General features: G+C 45.1%; 1 protein-coding gene and 1 non-coding gene across 2 annotated transcripts; both read left to right on the forward strand.

The window, feature by feature from the left end:
- The first annotated feature begins 347 nt into the window (after positions 1-347).
- foxj1b (forkhead box J1b) lies at positions 348-3,899 on the forward strand. The gene is made up of 2 exons (XM_086140563.1): positions 348-1,085; positions 1,659-3,899. Exons 1-2 carry the CDS (start codon positions 501-503, stop codon positions 2,541-2,543), a joined length of 1,470 nt encoding a protein of 489 aa, XP_085996689.1. The 5' UTR covers positions 348-500; the 3' UTR covers positions 2,544-3,899.
- Positions 3,900-25,830: 21,931 nt separating this feature from the next.
- On the forward strand, positions 25,831-25,902 carry trnah-gug (transfer RNA histidin (anticodon GUG)). Its single transcript has one exon. It is a non-coding gene; the product is annotated as a tRNA-His (tRNA).
- The last annotated feature ends 450 nt before the right edge of the window (positions 25,903-26,352 follow it).

The raw sequence follows: 26,352 nt of genomic DNA on the forward strand, positions 1-26,352 counted from the left end.
CCACCCACCCACCCCCCACACACACCCACACACACACCCACCCCCACACGCACACATACACACCTCCAGGTTTCACCAGAGCTGACATGGGCCGGGTCTAAGTGTCGGTTTCTTCTTCTTCTTCTTCTTCTTTTTCTGCTTCTTCTGCTTCCCTTTTTTTTCCTCCCCTCTCCTCCAGCCTCCTCCCCGCACACTAGTGGATGCTCTTCGTCCTCCCTCCCCGCCGCACTTGTTGCGCAGACACTGAATGCGCCGCCGGGTCCTTGGAGAGGCGAGGACGGACCGCAACAGGTGCACGGAGCATCATCTCCTCCGCCGGGGGGAGGGGGAAAGAGGGACGCGTTTCAACATTTATTTCCCTTTTTTTTTTTTTTTTTTGCTTGATTTTAAAAACAACCTCTTAAGGTTGCTTTTTTTAAATTTATTTTTAATTTTTGCTCTCAAGATAGAAACTTTAAATGCCTATTTGAGGAGGTTCTGACCGTGCGCGCAAAGCCAGGATGCCGGTCCTGACCAGCTCAAGCGTGGTCGGTAAGTTTAAGGAGCGATGCCTGATGTTTTACCCGGACGAGCAGGTCGCAGGTTCGGACTCCATGCCCCTCGACGACAGCCTGACCAGCCTCCACTGGCTGCAGAATTTCTCCATCCTCAGCGCGGATCCGGAGCCGCCAAACGGCGCCGGACCGGGCTGCCCGTCCGCCCAGCAGCACCTGCACCTCAGGCGGCTCGGCTTCCCCGGAGGAGGCGCCGACTCTCCGTCCAGCCCCCCGGCGGGAGACACCGCCGCCACCGGGATGCCTCTCTACCTCGGCAGCCCGGTCACGTCCGGCAGCGCCTCCAACGTGGCGCCCCGGTTCTCCAACTGCGCGCACGTCGGCGGTTACGCACAGATCCCGATCCAGGCCAGCCCGCCGGTGGAGATCGACTACAAAAGCAACCCCAAAGTCAAGCCGCCCTACTCTTACGCATCCCTCATCTGCATGGCCATGCAGGCCAGCAAGCAGCCCAAAGTGACCCTGTCCACCATCTACAACTGGATCACGGAGAACTTCTGCTACTACAGACACGCGGAGCCCAGCTGGCAGGTAACCGAGACCGGATAACCCTCCTTCTATTATTGATGAGTCTGATAAATGGGGTGGGGGTGGGCAGTGGACTCCAGTGTCACAGACACCCACAGTCTTCTCAGTGGGTGTTCATCCTCTTCTTCTTCTTCTTCGTGCAACATGAGTGACACTTGGAACAATCCGGATGAAAATTTCATTGAAAAAGTGTTGTTGTTTTCTAAATATACACCTTCCATGAGAGAATTCACAAGGGCTTTGTCTGGAGGGAGGGGAGGGGGGGGGGGCACTCGTGCATGTATGTGTGTGTGTGTGTGTGTGTGTGTTAATGAGGGTTCCTGAGAGAGATGCCAGCTAAGCACAGCTGATCATGTTTGAAAGGCGCAGAGCTGCTGCCCTTCACTAGAAAGCCTCATTAGGTACATTTGCTTTCCTATACAAACAACAACAATACAAGCCCCCACCCCCACCCTCCGCCTCCACCCTCCTCCCTCCGTCTCCATCCTGGAGCGGCACGTTCAGTTTCGCGTGAATAACTTGCTCGAAGGCCGTGAGATAACGCAGAGTCTTTTGGTTTTTCGTTTTTCGTCCCAGAACTCCATTCGCCACAACCTGTCCCTCAACAAGTGTTTCAAGAAGGTCCCCCGGCAGAAAGACGAGCCGGGAAAGGGCGGCTTCTGGCAGATCGATCCTCAGTACGCCGACATGTTCGTCAACGGCATCTTCAAGCGCAGGAGGATGTCGGCGAGCAGCTACAACAGCAACAACGGCGGCTCCCACAGACAGAGCAAACTGATCCAGGGTTGCCACGGCGCCCAAAATGGCTGCCTGTACCAGAGCGGCAACGGGACGGGCGGCAAACGGAAGCACGTGGCGGGCAAAAGCAACGGCAAGGCCACGAGGATGACGCAGTCCCCTCTTTTGGCGACGGAAGCCAACAAGGCCGACATCCTGAGGGGGGACTTCGACCTGGCGTCCGTGTTCGACGACGTCCTGAGCGGGAACTGTAGCACCTTCGAGGATTTGGACATCAACACGGCGCTGAGTTCTCTGGGCTGCGAGCTGGAGGTTTCCATGCAGGGCAGGCAGCACTCGACGGGGCCGGGCCGGTGGTGCGGGGGAGGGGACGTCGGCGGACAGAACCAGCACCCGAACCACCATCAGTCCTACAGCTACGCGGACGCCGGCGCTCCGCCCATGGAGTGCGCGCTCAGCGTGGGAGAGCTGCAGGCTCTGCAGCACCATCACCCGCAGCAGATGGAGCCGGACCAGCTGCTCCAAAACCACCATCACCTGCAGCATTTCGAAGAGGCCGCCACGCTGTTCCAGGAGCAGCCGGATCAGGCGGTGCTGCAGCCTTGGGAGGAAATCAAAGAGGAAGCTCACTCCATCCCCCTGACTCTGGATCAGGGCTTCGGCCTGTGCGAAGGATTTTTCATGGAGATGCAGCCGTGGGACCGCGTGGAAGCCTATCTGTGATCCAGCTCCCCAAACCTTCCGACTACCGGCATTGGCATCTAATGAACCCAGCGTCTCTGATTTCCGGTCCACTCCCAAATTACCCTAAAGGATGATCCCGTTAAATGGGAGCGTCTGCCCACGGCTGGGAGGCATCCGCTCGCCGCATTTGTAAATCATTTGTCCTATTTCTTTGGTAGAACACAAAACTTAATGACGCCGTGCATATCTTGAAATATCCGATCGAACCGGAGGGGATTCGGAAGGCGGAGCATATCGCGAGAACTTTGAGAGAAAAACCAAATGAACGATCCATCCGGACCACGACGGACCCTCTGGTTGCCTGTCCTGAAACGGTCCTCGTGAGACGGAAGCAGGATAACGCATTTTCCACGGTGCAGCCGGTTTTAAGAGGACCGGAGTCGTCGGTTAAATGACAAAACGAACGGGCGCCAATCTCGGCAGGAAACCGACCCCCCCACCCCGGTTCTGCCGCCCCGTTCTAATTTGCTACATTAGCATTAAACTTTTTTTGTACTAACATGCAGTGAAAAAAACTCAAATGGTCTATGCTGTGCGATGATCAAAGATGAAGATGAGAAAATGTAAATTTCTAGTTTCAGATTAGGTATCTGTCACGTATGACTTCGGAATATAGTCGATTTAATTAACTAATTAATATATTCTCTACAGTATATAGCATGGAGCTAGACAGGAACATTTGCCATTCACCTACAGTTATGTATTGCAAGGCAAAAAATAAAAGAGCAGTCCTTCATGAAATCAAACATTATGCACTTTGATAGGCAGCAGTTTTAGGGGAGCTTTTATTCAGGATGGTTAGTTTCTTTCTCATGTTTTTTTTTTTTTTTAATGGTATTAAAGTAATATTTTCAACCTTTTCTGGACGACAATGCAAAACCTAAGTGTCCATATCGGCTTCTTTCTGTCCTTAAAACTGCAATAATAGTCTTGGAAAAAATAAATCTGTTTGTTTGAATTTAGACTTACCGGGCAAATTGTTGATTATATTTTGCCAAATTTTGTTTATACAGAATATGCAGGTCATTGGTGTTTCCGTATTGATTAATGAGAAAAGAGGTTTTTCTTGTCACCGGGTGATGGATTTTTTTTTTCTTTGGTCTTAATTCTAATCATTACAATTTGTATAGTTTGCTTTCACAAATAAGGAATACAAGAGTGTATATGAGAATAATAATGCTGACATTGAGCAGGTGTGGAATTACAACTCTGACAAACTGGATCGTATCTTTAGGATCAATGGCGACGCGTATTTCATTTGTACTTTTTTAAAGCTGTTTCAAATGCAATCATGCCTTGATGCAATACATGGTGTCGATTAAAGAGAGAATGAAATTTGTGTCCTTGTCGTCGTGAAACGTGGACGTCGTGCGTGTGTGTGTGTGTGTGTGTGTGTGTGTGTGTGTGTTTGAGCACACAAGGCCGTTTGTATCCAGCGCAGCACAGAACAGTATTGCAACAATTCTCCAATGAAAACCCATGAAAATGGAAAATAAGTTAACCTGTTGCTCGCAACAGTTATGTAACTGCTGGCTATAAACCGACTGTGGTTCAATGGAGATTTCTATGTGAACCCCAATATGCTAATATAACCCAAAATCAAAATGTGAATTAAATAATCAGCGATGCATCGGCTAAAGCTCGAGTGTAACTTCAATATCATTTCGACCAGCATGTTTTGAGGTTCCAGGATGGATTCCTACAGCAGGCCTTTCTGCGTGGAGTCTTCATGTCTCTGCATGGGCTTCCTTTGGGTTCTCCGGTTTCTAAACACGGGCAGCGGGTTCATCAGAGAACCCAGTAGTAGCCCGGATGTGCGAATGGGAGGGTGAATGGTTGCATGTGTCTTTATGCCATGTGGAAGAGACTGAATGGTTGTATGTCTCTGTATCCCCAACTCCTGGTCCCTGGACCGGTAGTGGTCCGTGGATCATTTAGTACCGGTCCACACAGAAAATATCAGGATACAGCTCTTTCATTAGACCTTCCACATCTTATTTTGAAAAGCGACTGTTTCCGCCCTCGCCATACTGCCGCACTTTACTCCGTCGCGCCATTTCGCTCATCGGCTACCACAAGCAAGCCCTTGAAAAAAAAAATGAGCCAGAAATAAAAGTCGCTGGAGAGCTTTTTCGGGAGGAAACGAGCTAACAATGAGACGGCAGAAGCGTTGCAGACTGCCAGGAAAAAGAAAGCTGCATTTAAAAGAAAATATCAAGATTCCTACCTAAGTTACGGGTTCATCGCAACAGGTGATTCACAAGCTCTGCGCCTGCTACATTTGCAGTGAACGACTTACCAATGAAGCTTTGAAACCCTCTAAACTTTATTTATTATTTATTATTTATCATTTATCATTTATCATTTATCATTTATCATTTATTATTTATTATTTATTATTTATCATTGCAATTGCCCAATATTAAGTGTAATGTGTATTCAGAATAAATGCTAGTTTTTAGTAATTGAACCCCTGTGCCTTGAACTGGTCTGTGGAAACATTTTCATGCATAAAACGTCCCTGGTACAAAAAAGGTCGGGGATGCTGCTCTATATGATGTGTGAATGACAGAGAGTTATTTGTTTTATGTCTCTGAATGTGGTGCAGTGATCGATTTACGACCGGTCCAGGGTGAACCCTACCATTCGCCCAACGACAACCGGTGCAGAATAAGTGGTATAGATAATGAATAAACGAAGGAATATTGCACTAACTGACAGTTGCATCATGTGCAACTTCCAGATTTACTCTTCCACCTCACGCTGCAGCACTTATGTGGACGTAAAATCCCCCGAAAAATAGCGGAGCAGACGTAGATTGATGAGTTGGGGCTGGGGAAAGGGGGTTATCGTGTAGCTTGTAACATCGCCTGCCTGCTTTCTTGCAAATCGAAGAACATAATTATTTAAGTCTGTCGATAACGCGGGAGACAGCTTGTGAAAATATGGCGCAAGGATGATTTAAAAAAAAAATTGGATAGAATGAATAAAAGACAAAAGATCACAGAGGTGAGGTTAAAGTGAATTTATGATTCAGCTGCCAAAGCTGCGGAGCCTTTGCTTTGTTCCGCACCCGTCATTAAATAATTGTAGAAAACTGAGTTGGTTTTAAATATGTATGATCATATTAAATTGATAAGGGATCTTCAGATCAGAATTTATTTGTCTGAGCAAAACAAAGTCGAATTTAACCAAAGTATTGCGTTCTGTTAGTAAATTGAGTTACTCGACGTGTTCATCCCGTGTTTATCGCGGCGTCTCCACATGTCTTGTACCTGTTAGAAACCTACCACGGCTCATCTCAACCTTCTCCAGGACTCCAGCTCCATGCCGCGTCTCGAAAATGCGCTTTTCCACCCCAAATCTCTTTTTAATTGAAATTGTCAGAGGAAAAGCGCAGAAATGCGGCTTATCCCCGTTCCTTTTGGCTCACGGCTTCAAGCGGCGTCGGGTCATGCGCGGAGATCTCTGGGAATGGACGGAATAACTGGGATTCCTAAAAACAGCGGGGATACGGCCGGATTCGAGGCCGAGGCGTGTGTGTGACCACCGGCCACCCCGCGTGGAGAAAATCCTCCCAGCTGACGAAGAGGCCGCTTCGGGTCACTTTGGAGCAGCTGCGGGCCGAAGATCCCCTCTATTAGCGACCAACATGCAAAAGACTTGAAGCGGCATCGGTGTCATTAACACCATCAAGCTGGGAGGGCATCCATTACTTACAAGCACGGCGCATGTGTGTGTGTGTGTGTGTGTGTGTGTGTGTGTGTGTGTGTGTGTCCATCTCTGTGTGTGAACTTCTACATTTGTCACAAGCGCTTGTGTGCAGTTACATTATACACCCATAATGTTTGTGTTTCTCCACAGCTTTCTTTGTCCGCGCCGCCGTCGATGTGTGCATTGCCCACTGAGTGTGTGTACACGGTTGCAGTCGGAGCCCCGTGGCGGCCCAGATAACACTATCTCTGTGGAGCCAGAGTCCCGCCGTTCTATTCACAAGCACGGTGGATGAGAGGCTGGGACTGCCCAGCACGCGGACCCACTCAAAGACGCAGGGGTGTTGATGCGGGCCGGCCTGGCTTTTAATGGCTTATAACCTCCCCTCCGCTGCCCCTCCGGGAGCCCGAGGGTTTCGGTCCGTGTGCGCGTCCACTCGTGAGGGTAACGCAAAGGAGGGCCGATGCAAAAACGAGACAAGACGAAGGCGTATTTGGTGTTTTATTGCTGTCGCGGCACCCTCTGGACCGCTCCTGATTAGAGGCAGGCGTAAATAGGGTCAACCGGCTTTGCTAAAGAAATGCCCCTCCCAGTGTGACACAGACAGAGGCTTCAACTCCCTATTTATTGGGGAAAACCACAGAGCTATTCTTTATGGGGAGGAGCAGATAGAAGACACATGACGGGGGTCCCTCACTAATTAGATCGGTCATTGTGGCGGAAAGCAAAAAAAGTGCCGGACAGAAAACACCCTAAGCCTTTTTTATGGCCTCCGAGGAACCCCTGCGTGTGAGTGATTACACGTACAGATAAGGGTTAGATCGCAGATAAAGCACGTTTCCCGGGCGGTGCGCGGATTTGTGAAATCGCATTCTCGATCGTCGTTTCTATTCAAAGCGAGGGGACCTTCGGAGCGGCCTCGACCTCTACGGCCCGGCGGGAAATGGTCGTCCATCTCTGGTTTCCCCTCATCACATATTGATAAGGGAAAAGACAGAATGATATTCAGCCGTCCGACCATCCATTAATGCCTCCCCGCGCTGGCTTGTCAGGAGAGGAGGGGCTTATTCAGGATATACACCTAAATAGCCCCCCTAAAAGCCTTTTGTTTATGCATGAAATGCTAATGAGGTTTCCATTTAGAATGCACCAACAGGATACCGGGAAGATGCATCCTTTGCTCTGTTTTCCGCTCAGAAGGCGAATGTGTGTGTGTGTGTGTGTGTGTGTGTGAAAATAGCCTCCAGAGGACACGCCTCATAACACGCACTTGTTGCTTCGACGTGTTGGCGCTTTACAGCGCTTTTTCCGTGATTGCTCATTTTACGTTTCTGTCATGTGGAGTACCAAGGGCGTGCTCATGCACGGAGGCTGCGCCGTATCCTGATTCAAAAATGCGACAAAGTTGCATAATTAATCTGAATATACTTACATCTTTACATCGTTTCAGAGGTTCTTCAAATGCATTGAAACTTGCTATTTTTTTTTTTTTTTTCAAATTATTCAAATTCAAATTATACTTATTTTTCTTGAAATTACTAAAAATTGGATGAGATCTGCTTAAAAAAGACCTGGGAAAAAATTAAAAATGAAATAAAATGAAAAAAGTAAATGAGATATTACATTAATAGTCTAATGATGAAAAGCCAACCAGATAATACGCGAAACAAAAAATCCAGTCCTTGACCTTGACGTTCACTGATCTGCATTAAAAGGGAAATAAGCATGAATAGACAAGAATTTAATTTACAGACATGATTCCCAAACTGTTTCATGTATGAGAAGGAATGATAAAAAGCCATCTGAGTTTGTTTTAATTAAATCCTGGATTTATATTGATTGGTTTATTAATCAAATAATGCAGTCTAACACGATGTTTTGAGTTCAAACCAAAGAGAAGATTATAAAGTGGAATGAATGGAGGTGAGTTATTATTATATTTTCATAAGGAGGTTTTATTCTCTCCTTAAAGGAGCCTACCATATGGGTAATTTGTCAAAGTGAGCCTGAGTACAAAGAAGAAGTAGGTAACACTGCAAAATCACTGTTTTTAATGTTTTTTTTTGAACAAAAACTTTTTTTTATTATTGTTTCTTTTTCCCCGGGGGTGGCCTTTATTTCCCCAAACGCATCGCCGAATAATGAGGACTGGATATCCAATTTGCCGCTGCACCGCAAACACACAAAACCCTCTAGATTTTGTGTCAGTTTTGATGTGCTAATTTTATTTATTCAGGGCAAGTAGAGAAGACAAATGCAGGTGTGCAAATGAGCGTAAACAATGGCACAAACGCTCGTGCACGCCCGCACACACACACACACACACACAGACACACACACACACACACTCACAGATGGCAATTACTGACATGTATACATACTGGAAATCACATTCATTCTCCGCAGAGTGTTAAGAGTTTATTGTAAGTCGCATTCACTGATGTTTATTTAATCCAACTTCATTTCATTTTATTTGACTTTTCCTGCCTGATACCCAGCATCAGAATTTCTCCTAAGCGTGTCATGACCTTTCTCGAGGTCGGACCTCAGGAAGGGCTTTCTGCGTGTAACTCCGAGGCGTCAAACTTAATCGGGTCGGCGTGTTTCAGGGTTCGTCTGACTGCGAATGGCGTGTTGCCCTGCTTTGTGCCGCCATTGTGAGCTGACAGGTGTCGTATGTCCCATTGTTTCCTTTTAGCTGCCATCATGTGATTGTTGCGATAGGGTGTTGAATTTTTACAGATAATATACCGCCGACGACCTTGAATTGATGCCGTTTGGTTATTCCGAGCGTTTGTTTTATGTTGCCTGGGCCACGCGTCGCATTAGTGTTTATAACATCTGTGTCACTATAAAGGGAATAATCTAATATCTTTTAAGGATATATACACCGGTGCAATTTGTGAATTGCTAATCTTTTAGTTTTTTTTCTTTTCACTACTCTTCACAGTTCCTGCCGCTGCCTTTGTCCATGTAAGTTATTGAATTGATAGCCTGACATCAGGGAGCGCGGGACAGCGCAGGAGTTAAAAAGGAAATAAAATAGTCCTTGATGCTTTGACATTGTTTTTCATGCCCTGGAACAGCTTTTGCAGAGTTTTGAACACAATTTCCCAAAGGGACAGGATATTTGATTAAAAATGTCCTGAATATATATATATGTATAAATAGAAAATGGTCCTTGATGCTTTGACACTGCTTTTAATGCCCTGAAATAGCTTTCACAGAGTTTCTTACAAAATTTCCCCAAGTGACAGGATATTTAATAAAATTCCCAAAATACATTACTTACGTATAATACATTTTACGTATGTGTTTATATATATATACATATGAAATAGTAAAATAGTCCTGGATTATTTGACATTATTGACATTTGACAGCCGCAGGGAATCTTCAATCTTCAATCTTTGTAGTTACAGTTAACAGTTAAGACAATTCATATTTCATTGTATTTCTTATTCTTCCTCCTTTCTACTATTATCTATTACTGGTACGTTTTTTACTTGAAACTCTGGCACAACAATTTCCTTTGGGATAAATAAAGTTGCTCTCATCTCTCATTCTCATCTCATTATTTTTGATGCTCTGGAACAGCTTTTATTGTGTTTCAAACACAATTTCCCAAAGAAGCGCAATATTAAATAAAATGTTGATAAAATTGTCTACATATATTTATATATAAGTAGGCACTTTTAACAACATTAATATTATTTTTGATACCGTGGAACAGCTTTTATAGAGTTTCAAACTCAATTTCCAGAAGGGAAGGGATAAAATTGCCAAAATAATATAATGTGTTATACTATCAGGAAAAGTTTCCACACTAGATGGTCAGACAATCATGAATTAGCTCAAACTCAGAAGACCTATTTGTATTATTCACTCCGGCCTCTGCACAGTGTGTCTTATCACTGCATGAATTATATTCCGTCGATAGAGGTTAAACAAAGGTAACGTAAAAGCCGATTCGAAACTGCTGCAGCTGCTTCCATCTTTACTGGGCCATGTTTGGAGTCCAACACGGCCCCGTCAAATTTTACAAGGATTACACAGAACGTCGCGCATTTAAGACACGTTATCCGAAGGATATTGCACGTTTAAATCCGAAATATACGTGTTATTTTTTTGGCCCGGTTTGGTGTCTTGGCATCCTCGAAACTGCCGCTGAAAGACATTCCTGCCCCGTGCCTTCGGTCTCTGTGGTCGCGGGGAGCGGCTGATTGTCCCGCAGGCGGACAGGAGGAGGCACCCAGCTGCCACACACACACACACACACACACACACACACCATTTGTGCGCGCACAGACTAAAGCCCGTCACAGATTACCGAGGCACACAGATACAATTGCACGCTCCCGAAACACAGTAAAACGCTCACAATCGCGCTCGCGCCCGCACAAGTAGGTCTTGCCAGAGGGCAGCGTGTCAGCGGGGCCGAGCATGGAAGGGGGACTGGAAAGACAGCCAGGCCGCGCTGGAGCTCCGCCACGCACACACAGGGTCAATAGCGATGCCAAGGAGCAGGCCAGGAAAATTATGTAGGGCCAGTGTCCTCGCTCCAACCTGCTGTTCTGCTGGTTTCTCACCAAACGCTCCGAGATGAGCCTCAGACGACTCGCCGCATCGATGTTATGCGATTTAACTCGTATCGGAGTTCGCATCCCCTGACCCGTCATTCATCTGGCGCAAACATTACATGTCTTAACAGTGAGGAATAATAAAAAAAAAACAAAAAAACGCGGCTTTTTCATCTGAGGGACCTTGCATTCGGTAAAATGGCCTGTCCGGCTTCGACGCCTGTTTTTTTTTTTTTGCCTTACGCGATACTGACAAATGGAGAAACAGCAGTAGGACAGACAAAAGATGTGCGTTCGTATTAGAATATTTCATTTCCATACATCCTTGCCGATGCTCTTCTGATGGCAGTATAGTGTTGTGCAGGTGTATGTCTCTCCACCCCCACCTACTTTCCAGAACCTCTTGAAGCCACTAGATTGGCCCCTCCATCCCCACTCCTCGTCCACACACACACACACACACACACACACACATACACGCACCCACACTGTTCCTCCATTCTTCTCCCTATGTCTGCACACTGCTGAGGGCTCTTATTTGATTAGCTGCGATTTGCTTTGTGAAGCAGTGAAGCATTTGGCTCACCGGGGGAGCTGTACACAGGACACACACACTTTGACAGGCACACGTGTGTGTGTGTGTGTGTGTGAGGGGAGGGGGGGGGGGGGGTCAGATGTGCGTAGGAGAAAAACACACACAAATATACAGGATACATGCACATATGTGCATTTAGAATCCAGCTCTTCCTCCAGATTACCCGCCTCCTCCAGATTTCGGGGGGGGGGGTGAAATCATGCACGACTGCGTCAAATATCACGGCCCTTCCGCCTGAAGACCGACAAGCCGAAGCCAAACACCCGTCGCCAAACACGTGAGGGTCAGAGCGTTCAATACGATCAGATCCTCCTGCTCCCGCTCGTAACACCTGTTTGCCACCCGTGACCTCGCGCAGGCCTTCTCAGGATATCACCTCCGATTACGTAAGGACGACCGCGGAGCGAAACAATATCTGCCCGGGTTTCTCTGACACACACCCCCTTCGGTTCTAAGTGTCAAGGATCCCGGCTTCCTCCAGAGATCCTTCTGGCATCTGGGGGAACGGAGGCTCATCCTGTTTAAAGGGCCAACTCGCCTCATTTTACAACAACAACGTATTCCTCCTGCCTTTAGAGCTTTGTAGAATTTGAACATTTATTTAATGTCGGGGACAACGCCTGGCGTGATTTTTGACATTTTTTCCGATATCGTGAGAATCTTTTGTGTATGTGTTTTGTGAGAAAAGCTCAACAGGAAGGTGTTTCCGCCATGAGCGGTCTCAGGTGACCAGTTAGGTGCAGAGGGAAACGGTTTCTCGTAAAACTGCGAACAATGAAGACTGCGGATCTTCTTTTGGGAAGCGTGCCATGATTTCCGAGAGGGATCCGCCGCTGTTGTGTTTTTTACGTGTTGTTATTTTTGTGCTTTTAACAGCACACGGGACCGCGAGCAAACAACTTTTTGCAAAAAATGGCGACACGGTGGCTTCTCCGCATCACAGCAAGAAGATCCCTGGTTCCTGATTCCTCTCTGTGTGGAGTCTCCATGCCCTCCCCATGTCTGCGAGGTTCGCTGGAAACCCTAAATTGCCTTGAAATGTGAATTTCCAGGTCTAATTGCTCGACATTTGGTGAAGCATGAGAACAGATTTTTTTTTAATTTTGAAAATATCTTTAAATAGATAAGATCAGAAAGAATAACCAGGTCACTGTTCACCAACTGGATCGGCCCACCCAGCTGTAAACTGGAGTTTTACGTTTTTGCAATGTTTCTGACAATTATATCTCCAAGTACTGAGAAAAGCTGGGGGTAAAAATGAACTTGTAAGGTTAGAAAATAAGCATCTTGCCAGGATTTTGGAATAAATGACATATTCGTGTCGTTCGGACAATGAAAGAAAAATGAATAAAGCTAAAACAAGTCCGTCCATCAATATCAAATGAAAGAGTGCAACTTTCGTAATGGACAGAATTCCTCAAGAAACTATTGTTGACTGGATAAAGCTCTCATGAAGGAATTGCAGTTTGTTTGGTTTTTTTTTGCAGTTTTCTCCGCGATGATTCCACTCTTTCGTCACACTGACGGGTAGAAAACGTCCCAACACCCCTCCCCCTACACACCCACCACCACAAGGGGTTAATTAAAACTGATTGGGTCTGGGGAGACCACACCTGCCTCTGACAGGTAAGGCATCTTGCTCATGTGTGCCTACTGGCGTGTGTGTGTGTATGTGTGTGTGTGTGTGTCACATCATTCTGAAACAGCACATCATGTGCTCGGCTACCCCGAGTTCACAGCGATCCCATAAGAACACCAGCGACCAGTGTCTGCATATTGTCGGGTAATATATGTATATATATTATATACACACACACATCTGTGTGTGCCTTTCAGTATGTTATCCTACATTTGCATGTGATTTGCATCTTGAGACATATGCATCACATGTGAGTGTGTCACGTCCCTTCTTTTCAGAGCCACTTCAGGATCTCACGCTCGACGGCTGATTAGACTCCGCTCGCCGGAACTGATCGCTGCTTTGCTTCGACTTCACGCCTGTCCGCCTGTCTGTCACGTCGAGAGCCACTGGAGAAGCAGACGCTTATACACTGCAACCTCGTGTTAAGATCTTCTCCACGTGGAAAGCGATAGCCGTCATTTTAAAGTGCCGTGGAGGTTCACAGGAAAACTGATAGTACGCGGCCCTAAACACACGTCCATGTAAACAGTCATTTATGCATGAATGAAACTGATAACAGACATGTTGGCTCACATTAAGGCCGTGATCTTGTGTGTTTGTGTGTGTGTGTGTGTGTGTGTGTGTGTGTGTGTATTTGCCAGGAAAGGAGGTGTTTGTGTGTACAGGCAAGAACTAGTGTTGTATAACAGCAGCTGGCAGGGGAGAAGTGCTGCGAACACACACACACACATATACACACATACACATAAGGGCGCGTGCACACACATACACACACACAGACACACACACACACACACACACACACACACGCACATGCGCGCAGTTCCCGCTGTGAGGTTGGCAAGTAGAACAGTCAAATTAGCCACTGGAGAACAAAGCTATCCACGGCCTCCACCGGGAAAAGGTAGGGAAAATGCAACTGAAGAGTAAGACGGCGACTGAAATACAGAGAGGGTAATGAAAAACATCAAAATGAAACCAAAAAAAAAAACTGTCATTATATCAAAAATATAATGAACAATAAATAGAAAAGACTGGCGTTGTTGGGCGAGATCTGTCCGATGTAACTATGCAAATGTGATCCAATATTTCCAATTGGACAGAAGAAACTGAGAATGAAGGCATTAAGAGAGAGTCTGCAATTACCTTCCCAATAGTGTGATAAGTGATGACGAAGCGCAAGGTCAGAGTAAACACTGTGTCCCTAATGATTCGCTGCCCTTCACAGTTAATTAATCGCCTAACACAGCGCGACCTTGATTGACCTTGAGTCTCAAAGCGTCCGCGACTCAATCGCGCTGTATTTTGATCAAGCAGCTGTGAATTTCATGACTCATCAGCGCTAAATGTCAAGTTCAGAGGGCCGCCTCGCATATGATATCATAAAGGATTGTTTTATCCCAAAGGTATTTAGGTATGTTTTCCTGCAGTTAATGGAACGACACTTTGCAGGAAGTCAGCGATGAAGCTGTTTAAGACGGGGGAAACATAATTTCCAGGCTGACTGACAGCAGAAACATGAATGTTAGTTATGCAGAATAGTAATGGCGATTATTTTGGGGAATCATCCCAGGCACCACAGCATTAAAAAAAAAACACAAGCTTTCACATTGAGGGATTTTGCCTTGAGACATTAAAAAAAAACAAAACAGACATTAATGTTTGAAAACTATTGAGAAAAATATTGACTTTAATATGGAAAAACTGCGTTGGTTCACAAGCTAGCTTGGAGGCATTGTTTACATCAGTGGTTCCCAACCGGACGGATCATTTGGTACCAGTCAGCAAAGAAAATCTTTCTTGTTACAAATTATAGTTCTTACTGCCTTACTGTCGGACTTTCACACATCAGCTACCACAAGTTAGCCCTCGAAAAAAATGCCCCATAAACAAAAGTCGTCTGAGAGCTTTTTCGTGAGGAAATGAGCAAACAATGCGGCAGCGGAAGCGTCGCAGACTGCCAGCAAAAAGAAAGCTGAGAAAATATCAAGATTCCTACCTAAGCTACGGGTTCATCTCAACAGGTGATACACAAGATCTGCGCCCTCTATGCATTATTTGTGGTGAACAGCTAGCTAATGAAGCAATGAAATCCTCAAAATTTTTATTATTATTTATTTATTCTTTATTATTTATCATTTATTATTTATCATTTATTCTTTATTATTTATCATTTATTATCTAATATTTATTATTTATTATTTATTTAGTATTCATCTGCAAAATTATTGTAATTGTCTGATATAAAGTGTAATCATTGTATTTAGATTAAATACTGTGAACTGACAAAAGTTTTTATTATTTGAGCCCTCTCTACTACCTGGTCCGCGGAAACATTTTCATGCATAAAAGTGGTCCCTGGCGCGAAAAAGGTTGGGGACCGCTGGTTTACATCGTGTTCCCGGCGTGACCGCCCTCTGCGGCCTCCAAGCTGAGGCGCTGCACACACACCAAGATGCAACGTGTGTGACAGCCTGTGCAACGACGGTATCCGCCGGCGTGCGCGTCAGCCAAAGTGGAAATTTCCACTAAAAGCTTTCTTTTAATAACTTGTTGCATACAACACTGTCCTTTCACATCTCTTGTAGCACTTATCCTGCACGAAATCATTTGGCAAAAAGCAGGGTTCAGCCCTGGGTTTGTCACCTGTCAATCACATGTAGAGCCAGGCGACCAGGTACTTTCTCACTCGCGCTTTTGGACAAGTCAGTCTTTAGTTTCTTTTTTTTTTTTTTGGAAAAAATACCCCAGGGAACCTGGAGAAAGCCGGCGAGAGAACATGCCGTGTCTAACCCGCAATCATCGTCGAGATGGTGGTGCTCATCACGAGCCACACTCTCCTTCATACGGTTTGAATACGGAGAAATTAAATATAATAAATAGAATAGAATATTCAGTGGGGAAATCTCACAGCTGAAAGTGGACAGCGCAAGAAAAGTTATCAAAAATGGAAAACTAAAATGAACAATAAACAGTGCCCATTCGTATCCTTGTTTATTTTTGTAATTGCTGTTGTCACTCTCTTCCTGTTCTTATACTTGTTGTTGTTTTGGTTGTCTATTCTCACCCTCGCTCTTTTTATTCATTCTGTTGTCTATTCTTATCCTTGTTGTTGTTCATTCGTGGATGTCTTTTTCGATCTTTTAATTGTCTGTCTAGTTATACTCATACCCTTATTTATTGATACTGTCATTGTTGCATTGCAGTGACAAAAGAATTTGCCCGATGGGATCAATAAAGTATATCTTATCTTTATCATATATATAAACAGGTATGAGTTGTTTAACAAATTGCAAACAATATATTGACAATATATAATCAGTATAAACATGTGCAAACAACAGTAATACTTGTAAGTTAAGTAGTAAATAAACATATACATTTAAAAAATAAATGTGCGATTTCTTCATATTACTCGTGATCCTGAAACGACCAACGCCGTCGGGTTTTTATCTCGAAATAATTCAAAATAATTACAGATTAATCAACAAACACAAGTAACCTCTGCATCAGAATGTAATGCGTGTCGCTTTCATTTCCCCCCTTCCCTCATTAGTGTCTGAATAAATTATATTTATCACCGTGTCCAGCCGGCATGTCGAATTATTCAAACATTTTGTCCGATAAAGTCGCTGCATATTGGAAATCATAGAGCAAACTCTATGTGTAATGGTTTCCAAGGTAAGTGTCTGTTTGACCTCCTTCAGCAGCGAACACCCAGACATTGTATTATCCATCAACAATAACAAATCTATAGTCTGCTCTCAAAATGGACTTTAGCAATGATTTTTCTGACTTGAGAAATAAGATCTATATCTCCCTTATTTTCAGCAATGAAGCGCGCCAAACTGCCCGTGCTTCTCCCACGACTTTGGTTGACTCAGATCCAGCAGTGAAGGGCATCTGTTAAGGTTGCCGGGTGACAGGAATGACACCGTGACAAAAAAGGTAAAGGCGGGAGGAGCCGACGATGTAAATAGAAAAATCCTTGGCAGACTTCATCTTCTCATTGTCTGACTCACTTTTAGGACTTTGCTTTAGAGACCTTGACTTGGGGCGCAGCTGAAACGTGGCTTATCCTATAATAGACATATTAAAGTGCATTTTTGGATATTAAATGTGATGTCTTTTCAATTGTCTCTGTTAGAAATACTTCCCTCCTTGCAATCCTTATTTTACCGGAACACATTTATGCTAAGTGGGCAGCATTTGGCGAAAGGTAGTCGATAGATGTGTGCGGGATGTCAAATTTTGCAGGAGACTTTTTTTACAATGAAAGTACTTCCGCTGAATTAAATTATGCCACTGACCCAACATTGTCTGAGAAGCTCCTTTTCTCCATAACACCTTGAACCCTCGGAGAATAGAGACACGCTATAGACACGGCTCTGCCGTGAACCTATGGCTTTTTGTTCAGTCAAGGATCCATATGCATTGTGTCCGCTGTAGCCTTGAGGCATATTCTTTTCTTGGATTATTTGAACACTTGACAGATTTTTGAATGCATCTTTTTTTTCCCCAGCTCTCACTCAGGTTTGAAATGAAAAAAAAAAAAAAAATGTGCACAAGCCTTTTCAGGATATTTGTATGTGCAAAATAAAACAACATAAAACTAAACAAAATAAAATAAAATAAAATGAAATAAAATAAAATAAAATAAAATAAAATAAAATAAAATAAAATAAAATAAAATAGAAATAAAATAAGATTAAATAAAATAAAATTTATACAGCCATGTTAGCCTTGGCTTGATACACTGGTTTAAGCAATGATTTGCAAATATTAGCATGATAATATATTACACTCTATATTAAACAGTTAATGTTGTTTTTGTGCATATTGTATCTTGGTTGTGATTATGATCAGATTCCTTCCAGTAAGCCATTCTTGCAGTCCCATTAAATAACGCCATTATGCTATTACAAGCCGATACGGGGCTGAATTATATTCCTTAATCACAGGAATGGAGTATTGAATTGTAGCTGCGAGCAGACACAGAAACAGCCCAAGCCGAGAGCGGAATAAAACAAACGACGGGGCGCAGCGATGGGCTGATGTCCTTACTGTAGGCGAGCTGACCTTCCGACCGGCCCAGAGACGCATCAGCCCCGCGGGACTCTGCCTGCCACGCCAGATGGCCCGCTCAACCCCTGCTTCCCCGCTTTACTCAGAAAGAAGTCTCATAAAATCCACCGCTCGACCATCAAATTCCTTAAAAGCTGCCCGTCGCAGGTTGGACTCTTTGTATGGGCGACGGGTCTCTCACCCCCGCACTGGATTAACAACAGCTGCTGAGATATAATGAGTGCAATATTCCCAATTTGAACGGGTCGTGTAACTATAACTTGTACCTCATTATTCCAGGATGACAAGCTGTAAGGAGTTAGATAGAGCCTGTGACGTTAGTATCTTTGAACCCCTGCGAGCTGCTTTGCACTACAGTCATTCGTTCCAGCGGGAGGACGAGCTTGAAAGGGCGGTCAGGACGGAGGAAAAGTGGTATCATTAACGTGACTCCGCTCTTGTGCTCGCTCGCGTCGAGCATCAGATGTTTATCATTTTCGACTGCAATGCGACGATTTAAATTATTCTTAATGTGTTCATTGTAATGCACGGCGGCGTGGTGCTTGGCGTTTCTGCCTCACCGCATACAGGTCCCTGGTTCGACACTTGTTGTACCCGTGTGTGCGTGGGTTTTCCTCCAACAGTCCAAAAACACGCGGCGGGTTTTATCGGTGTGAATGAGAGGGCATCCTTGTACGTCTCAATATGACGAGTGAATTAAATAATACTTAATTGAACGTTTGTCACAGTTGCGCAACAAAAACAATATGAATAGATAGGAATATATATATGATTAAAAAAGACATTTGTGACGATCACAAAGGCAAGGATAAAAATAGACAACAGAATGGCAACAACAACAATAAGTATAAAAACAATGGGAAGTTGAATGTGTCTATGTGATGTGTGAATATATGACTGAACAGTTGTATGTCCATCCATCCATCCATCCATCCATCCATCCATCCATCCATCCATCGTCTGCCGCTTATCACTCATTCACACATCTGAGCAATTTTTCCATTTTTTTCAATTAACCTGCTGCATGTTTTTGGGCTGTGGGAGGAAGCTGGAGAACCCGGAGGAAACCCAATGAGACACGGGGAGAAAATGCAATCTCCGGGGTGCTAAAGCGCTAACCACTGCGCCATCGTGCTGCTCACGGTTGTTAGTCTCTATGGGAAATATAAATGAGTGGGTGAATAGTTGCATACGGCTCAAAAAAATAAAGGGAACACTTAAACAACTCAATGTAGCTCCAAGTCAATCACACTTCTGTGAAATCAAGCTGTCCACCTAGGAAGCAACACTGATTCATTGTTTTAAGTAAATTACATGTGTTTTTCCAGGTTCATTTTGAGTGTGACTCCAAATCCAGACCTCCATGGGTTTATACATTAGATTTCCATTGATCATTTTTGTGTGATTTTGTTGTCAGCACATTCAACTGTTTAAAAAAAACAAAGCATTTAATCAGAATATTTTATTCATTCAGATCTAGGATGTGTTATTTTAGTGTTCCCTGTTTTTTTTTTTGAGCATTGTATATTTCTGTGTGGGGTGAGAAAGGAGGTAGTGAATGGTTGAATGTCTCATATTCATTACACAGATATTCCTCCAAACAAATGCCCACATAGACAGCTGTAAGCAGAAGAATGAAGAGTCGAGAGAATAATTATCTCATGGTGATGCTCCTGGAGCATCACCAGCACCGTTTTATCGGTTAATGCATGAATAATAACCCTGAATCCCGAAGTAATTTGGCTTTAGTTACGCTAGAACCGGTCGAGATCGACACATCGCACGAGTTGATCCCGGAGGCCAAGCGCTTTTAGCATCGCAGCTTTTCTTGCCGTCTTGACTCTTCGCTCGCAGTCTTCAGATTTACTCTAATGCGTTTCAAGGATTGACGTTCTCATTATTTTCAATAGCTAAGCAACACAGCCCGACGCACACTCAGGGTTATTATATATGCACTTCTATAGAAAAGTGCTTTTTCCTTCAACACAATGTCACAGTGCATATCTGAACCCGTGTGTTCGCCCCGCATAGGCCCTGACATTAAGACGAGGGGGGGGGGGGGGGGTAGCGGGAGAAGAAAAGAAGGCAGGTGTATTCACAGTAATGAACCAAGTTGAGACAGAGCCAGACCTGGAGCAGACCAACAGCAGCTCCGTCCAGCTAATTATGCAGGGCTGCAGACAGCTCTGGCAGCGAGACGGGGGACGGCGAAAAGAAGAGAAAATACGATGAAATGAAACCGAACAATGGGGACGAGGGCAGCGGCATAAAGATCGGGTTTGGAGAAACCGAATGAAACGTTCCCGTATCAGACGGGCGAGATTAGCGGTGAGGGTAAACAGCCACAATGACAAGATGAGGAGGTGGGCCAGGTTTATCCTTTGGCTGGCGGTCAATTAGAGCAAAGAAGAGTAACAGGCCATTTCGAACGGTGTCTGCGGCCGCTCAGAGCTCGCGGCTTGTTTATTGTCGTGCTGAAGGAGACAGCTGGGGCTCCGCCAGCAGTGAGGCCGGAGCCCATCATTAGGGAAAATGTTAATGAGGAAATATTGAGATTGAATATTTCCCGTATTTTATTAGAGCGAAAACAAAGGCTGCGGCTCCAAAATTGGATTTGCGAAAGCTTTTAAACCCTGATAAATATGACGGTTATTGAGTAAGACGGTGTCAAATTAAATGTTTGTGATAGGGTACAAATCAGTGTTTGTTTGGAATCGGTGACACAACAGATATGGTATCTGTACCGTGAAATATGACAAAAAAGAAAATATATACAGAGAGAAAGAGATTAAATATTTTGTGCGTAAGTATCTTTGGAAAATATGAAATGGCAGAAAATTCACCAATAAATTAAAATGAATAGGATGGATGGATATATTCAATGAATGATAAATGTGTGCAGACGGCTGGCATTTCTGAAAGCGAGGGCACATTAAAAACACACACACACACACACACACACACGTGGAACAAAGTGTCTATTTTTCTTTTTGTAAAGCAGTTGATCCGCTGGTTTTAGCTAGAATTAATGAATATAGCTGGAACATGGATTGTGATTAAGCAATAAGTGGACGTGAATTCTCCCGGCTTTGTTTTGGTCACATCAGACGGGCCCGGTTGGAAACCCCTGCGTGTCGCGCTCTTTGTGGCTTTCTTGAAATGTACTCACAGCCCTCCTTTGTGCGCCAAATAGCTGCTAAATGTAAGTCAGCGCCGAAGCTTTGGATGGATGTCAGCGACTCGTTCCAGCTTTTTTCTCTTTGAGTTTTAAGAGTCACACACTATAAAAGTGAAGAAGAGAAGCCCCCCGTTTTTACTATTTCGCTCCTGCCGGGCCAGTTTACGCGTTCCTGGCCAATCTCTATTGAGAGCAGGCTGATGTGGGCAGACGTTCGGTTTGCCCCGTCCTCTCCCAGCATTCCACTGTTTGTCTGCGCCTCCATTAAGGACACGTAGTCTTGGACATTGTGCGTCTGCGTGTCTGGCCGGCTAGCCTGGCACGGACCGGGCGAAGGAGGAGCGTGGGCAGAATGCTAACGCGGTCCGCCGCGATGTGAAGGTGTTACATTTGCGCGTCCGAGAGACCGTCGTCTTTGCAGAAACACAAAGGTGAAAGGAGAAAAACGAAACGCGAAAATCGCTGCGAGGCGAACCCTTCTTCTGCCGTCTTTACCTCGTCCTTTCTGGAAAGCCTCCTCGATATTTAATGTCCGTAAGAAGCGAACAGCCGGCGAGGTGATTCACCGCCAAAGAACCCTCCCAACATTTCAGATCAAAGAATGATGATGTCGGACAGACCAGACAGGAGAAAGCGTGAACGGTGTCAGAACTGAAGGGGATGTGGGATAAAAATAAAAAAAGATATGGTGTTGAATTTAAAACACAACCTCTGTTCTCAATGATTTTGAGCTCAGCGGGTTTTTGTTCGTCCGTGAAAATGTGAACTTGCTCGAGCGTTTGCGTCTGTGGACTTCTGTTATAAAAAAAAAAAGAAAAACACAGTCAAAAAGCTAAAAATGACGCCCGTATTCAAACTTATGAATCGGTAATCCCGCGACAAGTGTGTGGGAAGTATCCGGTGAGCAAACGCAGCACATTTCATGTTCTCCATTTCCTGTCAGCAAACAGCGGGGGGGCGGAGGGGGACCTCTTTTGTCAAGGCTCCAATTCCACTTCTACTCCCCGTCTGTGATTAGGTTCAGAGCACATCATGGGGGTGAGGGGCGTGAAATCATTTGTGGTTGTAATTATGGGCTCTCCTCTCCAGAGTAATCACGAGCTATTAAAAACCACCCTCGTTCCCCCGCCCCTCCCCCAACAATGCAGGTTAACATCCAAAGTTCCACAGGGAAATCTGCGGAGAAGAAGGCCGACAACCCGCAAAACTGCAGCCGGCACGGTTTCATGCACACATGTGCGTACATGTGTTTGCGCGCGTGTGTGTACGTGTGTTCAGCTGGGCACAAACCCAAATACACAGGTGTGTTACACTTAAAAGTTAGCAGGTCATCTACTGACTTTGCCAATGTTCCTCTGCTAAATTACTTCTGTATTCCATCATTACTCCAATATTGCCAATTAAAGGTTGTAATTAATTAAAATGGATAGATGCGCTGCCGCCACGTGCCAGGCGAATCCCACGCCTGCGCCTCCGGCTAACCTTCTGGGTCTTTCCGCTGAAGCCTCCGATGAGATGGAGAGGAATCTTTGGTGTAACAGGTGACAGATGTTCACTTCAGAAAACTAATCCCGATGAGACCGAGACACAAAAACTAACTACTAATGTTGCCTGGTTGCATTACCCAGATAGCTAGCTGGGGATTAGTAAACCCGGATTACCCGCGATCCAAAAACATGCACCCTAAATTGACACATCTTTATACACTTCAGTCATTCATGCCGTCAAATGTCAGTTATCTTTCCACCTAACCACCAGTTTGCATCTGCGTGCACTTTATACCGAATACAGGTGGTCCTCACTTAATCACATACTCTGTTAACGACAACTCTGAGTTACGATAAGATTAAAATACGCGCAGAATGTGCTGGCAGCGGAGGTGTGAGTGAGTATGTATAGTACGCTCTTGCCTGCGCTTATAATTGGGCTATATTTATGCTAATATAAACACTAGCAGGGAAAAAAAAGGTGAAATAGCACAGTATAAATGGCCGAAATGTATAAAAATACTGTACGGTAGTATGGTAGAATCGGTGTTTCGCTTAGCGACGCACTTGCTTAACAACGGATCCCTTGGAACGTAATCGTTAAGTGAGGACCACCTGTGGTTTATTGTTTACTGTTTACTGTAACAGTACACTTTACTGTGTAATTTGCTCTCTGTTATTGTTATTTTGTTAATTTCACATCCCCGTGGGATTGTTAGAAACGTCTTATCGATTTCTCTGTATGTCGAGTACAGAGGTCCCCAACTCTGGGTCCCCGGTCCAAAAGAAAATCTTTCTTGGTACAAATTATAGCTTTTTCATTAGATCTTCCGGATCTTATACTAAAAAACGACCGCTCTTAACTCTGTCGTGCCATTTCCCATGTCAGCTACCAAATGCTAGCCCTTGAAAAAAAATGAGTCAGAAACGAAAGTCTCTGGAGTGTTTTTTTTTCGGGAGGAATCGAGCTCTAACCGGTCCACAGAAACATTTTCATGCATAAAACTGGTCACTGGTACAAAAAAGGTTGGGGACCCAGTACATGCGGAGTTATTAACAATAAAACCGACTTTAACTTTGAGTGAATGGTTTTAAATCCCTTTATGTGATCGACAACGACAGCTGGGATCGGCTACGGTCCCCCGTGACCCCAATAGCAGGATACGCAGGATAAATAATGAATGGTAACGAACGATAGCAATCAACGTTAGCGTCCATCGTGACTATCCATTGTCGTACTGTACGGCGGGAGGGGGCGAAAACACAAGACACAAAGCATCACGGGAAGAAAAGGAAAATTTAAATCAAAAATTGGCACAAAAAGGTACAACTGTTGCGTCAGGAGAAGTGAGTGGATGACGGACTTGATGAAATGTTCCCCCTCCAAACCATCAATATGAGTGTGTTGCTAATGATGAAAAATGATATATGATGCACTTAGACTACCCTGCTCCTCCCTTCTCTTCAATGCCACCTATCGCGGCTCCTTGGTCTAATGAACACAATCCCTTTAATCGGCGACGGTCGATTAAACTTCTAAATGCCGAATTCGGACCGTCCCGACACCGCAACACGGAGGGCAAATGAAAACCGCCGGACGGAGAATCACTGACGTCCCGATCAGGGAGGGGAAATTTATGATGATTAGAATTCTGGATTAGTGGGAGTGATACTGAATGCGAAAGCCGCTCCAGATTATTTTATAGCGAGTTAGAAAGAATAAACGTGATTTTATGGGTCTGAGCTTTGAGAGAGGGAAGCAGACGGGAGTCTCTGATGGAGATCGCCGGCGGAGGGTAAAAGACAAGGTGGCGGAGGTGACATCTGAAATGGTGGTTCGATGGCTCATTAGGGCGGCGGCGCTGCGAATGACACGAGCAGAAACGGAGAGAACCAGAGGAGAAAGACGGGCGAGCGGCGCTTCGATCCGAAGACGTGCGCTGACCGGAGGGAGACGGAACAGTGAGAATGACCGACACATTGTATTGACACAGCGGGGAGCGAGGGAGGAGGAGGAGGAGGAGGAGGAGGGGGTCTCGGCAAGACTGAGAAAAGAAAATGGGCAAGAGGAGGAGTGTTTATTCTCTTTTTCTTCCCTCCTTTAGCCTGTCTTTTCCCTCCCTTTTTGTCCCTTCAGCGGTGTATGCACTACCGTGTGTGTGTGTGTGCCAGTGAGTGCACACACTATCTGGCACACTTGAATCTTTTACTGATTACCTCACACACGTCACGTCTTTCTGAAGGGGCTTTTAACGGTGGAGGATTATCAGGCAGCTGGAGCCTTTAACCCTTCGCGCGCCCTTCCTGCTCCAGCCGGGCGGCTAACGGCGCTTTGTTGCGATCCACGGGGAGATGATTTGTAGATTTTGTTTACGATCATCGCCGATAAATCGGGACGTGAGGCACCGAACGGAGACGCCGCCAGCAAAGGAATGAGTTGAACTTCGGCTCCTGGTTGTCTGCGATCGGCGCCGATTGATTTCCTCCTCTGTCGCTTGCTTTTCTGAAGTCTCGCTGAACATCTGAAGCCGCCCGAAAGACAATTTGTCAAAATGTTACCGACTATTTTTGGACGTAGCTTGCGCTCGGCTTAGTTTGAACGCAGGAAGAGGGAAAACAAATGTGACTTACGGTGAGAAGGAAACAAAAGAAAAATATGTAAAGGTGAAAAACCACGATGGTAATGGTCGCGGGTGATCTGCGTCAAAGGGTATCGAGGGTAATCCTTGAAGAATTCTTACAAAATTAAGATTTCTCATTTGTTATCTTCACGGCTAATCCTACACTCAAGATTGCGGGGATCCCAGCTATCATTTGGTGAGAGGCGGGATTCACCCTGAACCGGTCCAAATAAGAGACCAACAACCATTCACACATCTGGGTGTCCAAGAACCTCTTGCGTGTTTTGGACAGTCGCAGGAAACTGTGCCATAATAGCGAGCTAGTGAGAGCCACGGTGCCGATCTCTAGCATCGAGAATAGCTTGCCGTGATCGTATAGTGGTTAGTACTCTGCGTTGTGGCCGCAGCAACCCCGGTTCGAATCCGGGTCACGGCAATCTATTTAGGGGCGGCGCAGGAAGTAGAGTGATTGTCCATGGAAACGAACATTCACAGCTCCTAGTGTGCTAAAGTGTTGTTTAGCAAGACTAACTGCTCCCCCTGGTGCTGCTAGATTGCAGCCAACTGTTTACATTTCATCCATGATGGGTTGAAGGCAGAGAAGGAACTTCCCTGGGAGGGATTGATAAGTTGTTATTTTTAAAGGGCGGCTCAGTGGGGTAGCGGTTAGCGTTTCGGCCTTCGATTTCGACGGGGGGGAACCTTTCCGTGTGGAGTTTTGCATGTTTTTCCCCCCCGTGTCTGCATGGGTTTCCTCCAATTTCCTCCCCAAAAAATGGGAAAAAATTGGGAAAATTGCCCACGAATAAGAGAGCGAATTGTCGTCTGTCGAGGGTGAACCCAGCCTCTCGCCCAAAGACAGCTGGGATAGACTCCAGCATCCTCT

Source organism: Fistularia commersonii, chromosome 33 (genome assembly GCF_037954325.1).
Source record: "Fistularia commersonii isolate RoL2024-O1a breed Wild chromosome 33, RoL_Fcom_v1.0, whole genome shotgun sequence".
Taxonomy (NCBI): domain Eukaryota; kingdom Metazoa; phylum Chordata; class Actinopteri; order Syngnathiformes; family Fistulariidae; genus Fistularia; species Fistularia commersonii.